The sequence below is a fragment of the Plectropomus leopardus genome, chromosome 2 (assembly GCF_008729295.1).
Source record: "Plectropomus leopardus isolate mb chromosome 2, YSFRI_Pleo_2.0, whole genome shotgun sequence".
NCBI lineage: Eukaryota > Metazoa > Chordata > Actinopteri > Perciformes > Serranidae > Plectropomus > Plectropomus leopardus.
The window spans coordinates 29,217,869-29,227,286 of NC_056464.1; the positions used below are offsets into that span (position 1 = coordinate 29,217,869).

The 9,418-nt window shown below is 36.9% G+C and overlaps 1 protein-coding gene across 1 annotated transcript; it reads left to right on the plus strand.

Moving 5' to 3' along the window:
* Positions 1-419: 419 nt before the first annotated feature.
* tusc2b (tumor suppressor 2, mitochondrial calcium regulator b) lies at positions 420-4,520 on the plus strand. Its single transcript, XM_042497176.1, has 4 exons — positions 420-551; positions 1,906-2,151; positions 3,163-3,283; positions 3,760-4,520. The coding sequence occupies exons 2-4, from the start codon at positions 2,003-2,005 to the stop codon at positions 3,823-3,825; spliced, it is 336 nt and encodes a 111-aa protein (XP_042353110.1). The 5' UTR covers positions 420-551; positions 1,906-2,002; the 3' UTR covers positions 3,826-4,520.
* The last annotated feature ends 4,898 nt before the right edge of the window (positions 4,521-9,418 follow it).

Here is a 9,418-nt window from a genome sequence, read left to right on the forward strand (position 1 = left end):
AATTAATTAATGTATTTATTTGTGTTTTTATTTAAACAAAAAAAAAAAATAATATTTGTTTTTAAGGTTTGGGTGTGTTTTATTTTTCTGCATTGGATACTCTCATTACTTTGAGTATATTTGGCTGATTATAATTACTTACACGTACATAAGTAATATTTTCAATGCAGGACTTTTACTTGTAATAGAGTATTTTCCCAGTGTGGTATTATTACTTTTACTGCAGTAAAGGATGTAAATACTACTGATCAACATATAGTTTTAGTGTTGAGTTTAGTGTTAGTTTGCTATGAATAACATGGTTCAGTGCGCTCCTGCAGCTGTGGTGCAGCTGCTGTCCTCTCCCTCTGTCGTCCAGGAGGAGGCAGCAGCTAACCACAGTCTCCTCACCAGCCGTTACACAAACAGACAGAGAAGAAGACCGTGTAACGTTAGTTAGCATAAACAGCTAGCGCAGCTGTGTGTGTTATCTTGTACAGATTTAGGAAACCACCAAGAAAAATTCATCTAACAACATTTCACATCTAAGACCGCAGAGAACTCCACTTTAGGTACGTTTTCAATGAACTCAGCAAAAGCGACAAACGGCAGTCATCGACAGCAGCGTCAATGGACGTTATTTTATAACCCAGATACTAACATGTTGACCCTGCTAATGCTAGGAACAGGGAGCTAACTGTCTTCAGCTGGTGGTAATGTCAGCAGTAAGGACAAAATGTGACATACAAACGTCTGCAACTAACACACGCAGGACATGTTTCGTAATAGTCCCGTGGGTTAAAGCTAGCTTGCCAAGTTAGCCGTCCTGTCCAGATAACCTATGCTAATGGTACCGAGCCGTCTACACTCAGAGCTGAGCTGACTGACGTTACTCTATGTTTTATTGTTTTTAAATACAAATTTAACCTGATAATAATGGGACATAGAGAGGTAGACAGTGGTCCGAGGTTTGTAGACATTATGTTGCACCGACGTTACAGGTTATGCTGTATGTAATGGTGAATAATGTGGTTGCACTGTCATGTTAGTGGCCTGCTACATACTGGCGTAAGGACATTGATCATATGACTAAAATCATAACATAACTTGGCATCGGCCTGAGTATTGTCTTCTATTTGTCCTCCTGTATTGTGTCTTTTATGTTTGCATGTTTTCTTGAAAACAATTTAGGCAATTTTTATTCCATTTATTTTTAGTTTAGTTTTTTTTTTATATATATTTTGATAAATGATGACGTTTGGTAAAAAAAAAAAAAAAATCTTTATTTTTTTGGCATTTTTCCCGCTTTAAACTTTTGGTAATTTTTTGTTCATTTTTTTCAGGTAATTTTAAAACAATGGCGATTTATTTGTACTGTATGTAATGCTGAATTATGTGGTTGCACTGTTATGTCACTGGCCTGCTACGTTGTGGCTTAAGGATAAAGATCACATGACTGAAATCATAACATAACTTGGCTTCAGCCTGGGCTTTGTTTTCTCTTTGTCCTCCTTTATTTTTTGTCCTTTTTGTTAGCTTTCCAAATCCACAGGCCTGCAGGTTGGGAAGGCATGTTTTCTTAAAACACAGCCCAGCACTTCAAAATAAAAGCTCTGTGCTGCAAATTCATTGTACTTCAACATAAAGTGTGTTTTTCATAAATGTGACATGGACCTGAGTCACTTGTTGTACATTCAGAATGGACCCATGACCCACTTTTGGACCGTGACCCACCAGTATGAATCCACTGGTATAGCCAATTTGTCATCTTTTTCATATTTAAGGTGGCGGTCATGTCCTTGTCTGTGATGTCATTTTTCTTATCCTCAGCAAAACGGGTTCCCAGCATTAGCTCTTCATTGTTCATTGTCTTTTTTTTTTGCTTGTGTTATATTATATTGCCTTCTCTTGTGTCATTTTTCATAGGTTTCATATCCTGTAGGTCATATTTCATCTGGTGCAGTAACACTGTAACACTACTGGCAGTCCTGTGACCCAAGAAAATAATGTGCTGCAGCTGAAGATGGGTGGTAGCGGCTCCAAATCCAAAGGATTTTGGCCTTTTTCTGGCTCAGGTAGTACGGACGATCCAACCAAAGATGGAAACGAGCAGTCAATGGCAAGAGTTCGAAGTTTCGCAAGTGCAACACCTTTTGTGTTTACTAGACGAAGGTAAATACAGCCTCAGCAGCATTTAGCCTAAACATACTTTTTTCAGGAACTCTAGCAGACTGATTTGTTCCAATAATCATATTACCTTACAACATGAACACCATATTGACCTTTCTTGTAGTTCCCTGTAAAAGGAGACTTTTTATTCACTAGTTATTAACTGTGACTTTTTTTTCTTCCAAAATGTTCCACAGAAAAATTGTTCCATAGTGAGTGTGTTTACAGAGACATGAATAACCTGTTTATGAGGCTCATAACGGTAATGATCATATTTGGTGTTTACATGTTAAAAGGTGTAAACGGGAGACTCCAAAAACCTGATCATAACTGGGTTAATCATGTTCATGTAAACATATTCATTGATGTGATGGCATCACTCTGTCCTACTGATGTGGCTACACATATGTACAAACTGTAAACATCCATCTCAATCTTCTGGGAGGTTCACTGACGGAGCCTAATCTCATCACCAAACTAAGCACCCTGTAATGTGGTTTGTTGGTTTTAATGCTCACATTTGTGGGCTCGACTCCCTAAAACCACAATTTTCTTTTTTGTGGTGGTTGTGTATTTTTTTTAGGTTTTCTCAGTGAGAGAAATCTTTGGATTTTTTTAACCTTGACCCTATTTTCCATGTTTTTGTGTCTAAGTGACTAATGGGAACACAATTTTTTGAATTTGGTTCAGTTTTTAGAGAGAGGGGCTCAAGCCGCAGCAGTGAAACAGGCTGCAATGTAATCACTCGGTATTTGTGCACCGTCAGTGAACATCCATTAAAAGTGCTTGTTTTTGCCACAAACGGGCTCATATTGTTATTATAAGTGTCTGACAACATTACGGAAATAATCCTATTGAGAAACTAAATGTTTTCCCCTCCCTTTTTCTGGTCTGTTTGTTATTTTGACCAAGGCTAATACATTTTTCTACGTTTCAGCCTAACTACATCTTAATGTTTGGATACACACATTATGTTTGTACAGATAATTATTTTAGTCTCCTGACTCTCTGCAGCTCTATGTTCTTTGATGAAGATGGCGACTTGGCCCACGAGTTCTATGAAGAGACAATTGTGACAAAAAATGGACGTAAAAAAGCCAAGCTGAAGAGGATTCAAAAAAACCTAACACCTCAGGTGAGGAAACTACAGGGTTCCTGCAGATCTTAAAAATGTCTTAAAAGGCATTGAATCCATTAATCCAAAAATAGGGCCTAAATTGATTTTAAGATGTCTTAAATAGATTCAAAAGTCTTAAAAATAATAAGACATGGGAAGTAAGATTTTTCTGGATTGTTTTTCTGATGTCGCATTTTAAAATCTCAAAATAATAAAGAATGCTTCTTGCATAAATGCCACCAAAAATGTTATTTTGCAATAAATATTTGGGCAACAATCTCCCTTATCTTAAGTAACTGATCCATGTTTATTATTCCCTCAGTTTTGGATTCTGTAAAATTGGTCTTAAATTTAATTCCAAAGTCTTTCAAATTCTAAAATCCCACTTTCTTTAAGTTGTAGCAACCCTGAACCCTAAACTCAGGCTTGACTCACCAACAGCCGCTCTCTGTATATCTTTCATAATATTCTAAATCTCTTTTGTGTCCTTCCAGGGAATTATAAAGCTGGACATCCCTTGCATCCATGTAGATTTCCCAGTTGTCCTCTGTGAAGCCTGATGACACCTGAGCAGCGTCTCAGACAAGCCACTGTGTCAACTCCGTCCTGTGGTTTCCCCTACAGCTGGAAGCCTGAACCACCTTTTAAAATAACGTGATCTCTTGATATATTTGATGCCCTAATGTGGACAGGCTGATGCAATGTGTGCTGAGCCTCTGCATGTGATCTGTTTTGGCTTGTGTGCAGTTAGACACAGAATAGGTCACCAATGGAGATCTAGGAGGGTGCCAAGATGGCACAAAACCTACTCAGTTTACAGATCATGGTTTGTGTGCATGTAAGCGTGAATGTGTGCGCAGACACGGGATGAAATGTGACCAGAATTTATTGCTGCAGATTGTTTTCTGATATGATTGATTGAACTCTAGGAGTTTGAGGAGAATGTAAGCGGTTCTTCCCTCTGTCACGGTCATATCTACAGCGGTAAAGTTTTAAGTGCACACTTTGTTTTTTTTTTGTTTATTGACACCATCATGACTTGCTTTATTGTGCATGGAACAGGATCTGCTTATCGGTAATAGCCTAAGGAGTTGACAATCAGTGGCCGACAAAATCTAAAGTGGATTGATGTCGTATGTTGGATGGACTGGCTTCAGTGACCTCAGACCCACACATGTACACAGCAGCAGTGAGTCTAATAAGAGATCCTGTTGTTTTATTTGCTGCTTTGGCATAACATGTTTCACTTTTAATTTATTATAACTGTTTTTTAATTACAATATCAAATGCTAAACTGTGTCGTGGTCCTTTTTTATACTTGTAGTTGAGATTTGATTTGAACTGACTACTGCTAAAAACTATTCAATATAATGACATAAGAACCACAGGTGTGGGAGGTTAGACCTGCATGGTGGGAAGTTATTATAGAATCTAAATCAGTGGCTTTAAAGGGACTAAAAATCTTATTAGTGACCAGTGGTGGAGGAAGTATTCAGTTTCTTTACTCAAGTAAAAGTACTTATACCATACTGTTAAAATACTCTGTTACAAGTCAAAGTCCTGCATTAAAAATGTTACTTAGTAAAGTAAGTTAGTATAATCAGGACCATGTACTCGAAGTATTAAAGTAAAAATGTCTGATGCATAAAAATCTAAAATAAATGAAAGGAAACAGCACACCCTAAAAGTACAAAAAAAAGAAAAAACACAATGAAAACTCAAAATTATTTAAAAAAGAAAAGAAAAAATCTCCACCCAAATAAATTTCAAAATATTTTGATATTTTGAAGCTAATTCATTTATCAAGTAATTGTTTCAGTTGCACCTGTATAAACTGTTTATTCTTTTATTTCTGACAAAACATCATATTTTAGAAACTCTTATGTTTTATTTATGCAAAAAACTTAATTTGTAGAGTAACTTAAACTGTCAGATAAATGTAGTGAAGTAAAACAATACTTCCCTCTGAAATGTAGCAGAGTCAAAGTATAAAGGAGCATGTAAGGAAAAAATGAAGTAAAGTACAAGTGCCTCAAATTTGTACTTAAGTATATGAGTAAATGTTAAACTGTTCTCCGTTAACAAATATGCTCAGTTAAACTGAAATTTTAGGAAGATAAAGGAGGAAGAAAATCTCTTTTTCATAAAAGTCAACGAGTCTTACTATTTGGCAACCTCATAAAAGCTATTTGGAAAAAATCCTTTACAGCGACACAGAGTTAAGATTGTAAATACAAAAATGAACTGACAGGACCTGTTCACACATGTAATGGAAATAATGCTCCCGCTGACCTCCACCTGTCATGACATTAGCCACCTGCAAAGGATATTGCAAAGGCATGCCGTTGTTGGGAGGTGAAGTGTGTGTGTGTGTCTGTTAATGAGTGCTGTGTGAAGGTAAGAGGGAAATAAAGGGCACTGATGCAGCCTCCATGGGAAAGGGTTTTCTACAAAGCTGTCTGTGATATTGTTCTCCTCAGAGGATAAAGAGGGCTGTGCCAAAATCCACTCCACTTTATTGCTTTCATGAAATTATTTTACTCGACAAGTCTTTGTGCTTTTCTTTACCTCTGGGCAAGCATCTTTTTCAGCTGAGTCTGGGGGAGACACGGCAGCACAATTAGTTTTTCTTGTTTACTTTCACAAAGCTGTAATAATATGCAAGGCCATGAGGTGAATTGCAGTATTGAGGTTAAAAGAAAAGGTTTGACTCAGCAAACCACCCATCCTCTGCCTCTGCTGACGAAAGACTGAGCACATTTAAAGAAACAAAAACTCAAGCTGTTATTCACAGAAATGTTCACCATATTTTACCTTGTGGTTAAAGAAATTGTGAATCATTCTACTTTCTTACGAAGTTGCATGTTTCAGTCGTGTCTTAATGGGTTTTTTTTTTTCAATTTAGTTTGGAAACAACATCAGAGAAATCAAGAATTACTCACCTGTGTACTCTGGAGGAACTGTCCTCAGAGGAGGACATATTAGTCATGTGGTTTCAATGTGTGTTTGACAAAGGGAACAATGGAGCAATGAGGTCCATAGTGTGAAAATACACTTTTTGTCTATAGAAGCACCTTAATGTGTTTTCTTTGCTATATGTGCATACAGATCTCACAAAAGATCTCTCTCAAGTCATTTATTAACTCTCAGAGGGCCACTTACCCCATTTAGTCCAACAAAGGGTTGTAATGGTATTTTTATGACACACGAGTCTTGATATTTGCCTCTACAATAAGTCCCTACATAGTGAAGTCACTTTCAGCTCTTGCTGGCCTTCACATTTTACTGCACATGTTAACATACAAGCAACCTGTGTTTCAACGCCACTCAGCATATTAACTGGAAATCCCCTTTTCACTGATTTTAGTTGCTTATGTGTGTTTACACCCAGATCCTGCCACTGTGTACAAATCTTATAAAATTGGCTAACAAAGCAGTCATTTCTTGGTGTCATAGTTAAACTGTTGTGATCCCAGCTTTAACTGTCGTGGCCGAAAAATTAAGATTACATGAAAACTGCAGTTCCTTGAATGGCCACTTGAGGCTGGCTCAAAACACAGTCAGTCCCTACAGAGTGCCCCTGGGAAGATGTTTTTCCCATGGGCCCATGTGGAAGCTAACTTTGCCCTGGTTCCCTCGTCACAAAGCCTTTTGAATTTTTCCATTTGATTTTGGATTATTGCAGAAAATAAGCTGTGTGGTAAACAAACAAGCAAGATAATCTTCACAAATGAATGCCACTTTCAAGATTTTTGAAGCCTCTGGGGCCGATCACACTGAGATGCGTTGCTAGAAAAGCGTCGCCAGCAAAATAATTGTAGAGCGCCTGTTGGGTGCATATTTTTGTGGCATTTTTTGGGTGTGCATAAAAGTTTAAATATTTTAAACTTTTCTGCTCAAGATGTAGAGCCACACCGCTCATCAGTGTCACCTTTGGCCATGCATACATGATATGTGCTCGCAGTACCACTCCATGCACTCCCAGCTGTTTTCTAGATGCACTTCCAAAGCGTTTCTGGAGCGTTCATACCTGGCGTGATGCATCTGGGTGCGTCTGCTCTTTAAATGTAAAAGAAATAAAAAGCTAGGCCATGTAAAGCCATAAAGGATATACACTACTGTTGCGTCACTGCTAACACAAGGCTGTAAAGCCATGTTTGACGCAGTTTGGCTACGTTCTGTAGTCTCATTTAGCAACTTGTTAGCTGTCACTTTCAGCAGTGATTTGCTGATGTATTTTATGTCGTAAAACAAAACGTGAACATTTCCTAAGCTTGTGTTGACCACCAATTTCTTGTTAATAACCCATTCAAAAAACCATTGACTTAGAGACAAGGGAACCAGAGGTGCTGAAATGCAGATCTCCAGGTTATAAGACTCATTCCTGGAGTTATCCATAGACCCCCATGTTAAAATATACAACTTATTTTTATATATTTTGTAGTGCAACACATCTTTTTTATGTCCATCTGATAGACACTTTAGAAAGTTTTGGGCTAATTCTTGTATAATATATTATAATATACTCAGATACACAACTTACTCCTCCAGTGTGTGTGTATGGTTTACTATGATATATTTGTTATTCACTTCATACAGTCTGTAGGCCTTGGTGTCTCAGAGACTCATGGAAATCAAAAAGTTGAATGGATGAAAAAGATTATTATATTAACACTTTATGACCTGAGAAACTTCAGCACACACTACAGTGTCTCTCTACATGTAGTATTGACCATCAACACCCGACTCATAAGTACAGTTTGATCATTTTAAAGCACTGAATGGATCTCAGTGCAGCTTCATTGTAAGTGTTTGTGTTTACATATAAATGTAACTGTGGAACTAAAGCTGAATGATGACATCATTCATTCTACACCTAATGATTCTAGAAGAAGACGTTCTGGAATCTGCTCATTGTAGAGAGAGCAGGTGGACAGACAGGTTATTGAGACATTTTGACAGAAGTGGACCATAAAACAACGACTGTGATATAAGTAAGTCGCTTTTTCTTTCTCTTATTTGTCACATGTAACTAGTTACATGTAACTAAATGACAGAATAAATGTAATTGCAGTCAGTTACAGTTATTAACAGAAAATATGCATGTTAATAGAAGTCTGTGATTACAAAGGTGTTGCATCCAAATACATTATTTTTGATTTATAAAATGGTTTACAGTATATGTAGAATATAGCATTCATTCTGTTTCTTCGCATCTTGTGTCTATGTCTTATTTAGAAATAACCTATTTCAAAACATTTTTCAGCTTTATCACCTAACTGAAAACAATCCTTACAAATGTAGTCAAAAAGTATTCAGCATGCTGCATGACTCTGATGAAGTAATTAAAACAATAACCTTACTTGTTACATTTTTTTAAAGGCTAAGCAGTAATCTGTAACCTGTTACACTGAAAAAGTAACTGTCTTAACACTGGCTGCTCCTTTTTCTTTTCAGCATTGTGAGAACACAAAATGGACATCCGTGAATTCGATTCACCATCCTTCTCTGGCCCTAACGCCCTCAAACTGCCGGGCCAATACAAGTTCATCAAGGTTCTGGGAGAGGGCGGCTTTGGGAAGGTGGTAAAGTGTTGGAGGAAGGACTTGAGGCAAACTGTGGCTGTAAAGGTCCCGTTATACCCCGATGAGGAGGACAGGGAGGTGAGACATTAAGCTGATTTTAATGTGCTGTTTAAGAGAGATTTCTAAATAATATGAACATAAATAGACGTACAAGATGTACATTTAGTGTTTAGTGAGTTTCATTTAGTAAAAAGTGGAAATAGGCAGTTTCTTTAATTTGGTACTATTGAATAATACAGGCAGCTACTGAAAAACATTTAGATATGTGGTGGAAAGCTGAACAAATTTGAGGTGTTTTTCTACTACTTTATACTTCTACTTCACAACATCTCAGAAGCAAATAAAGTGCTTTTTACTCAACTCCATTTATTTGACAAAAAGATACTTTTCAGGTTTGGATTATTAATACAAAATATAGTCAACTGATTAATGATTATGTATTATTATAGATTAAACTGCTGAGTCGTATTAACTCCAGCTGCAACATTGAAGTGATGAACACATTATGATGCATTATCAATATCAAAATACAGTATATATATATATATATATATATATATATATATAT

Coding starts and splice junctions, on each gene's coding strand:
- tusc2b (XM_042497176.1), top strand. CDS start 2,003: ATGGGTGGTAGCGGCTCCAAATCCAAAGGATTTTGGCCTTTTTCTGGC. Junction 2,152..3,162: donor TTTGTGTTTACTAGACGAAG/GTAAATACAGCC, acceptor GACTCTCTGCAG/CTCTATGTTCTTTGATGAAG. Junction 3,284..3,759: donor AAAAAAACCTAACACCTCAG/GTGAGGAAACTA, acceptor GTGTCCTTCCAG/GGAATTATAAAGCTGGACAT.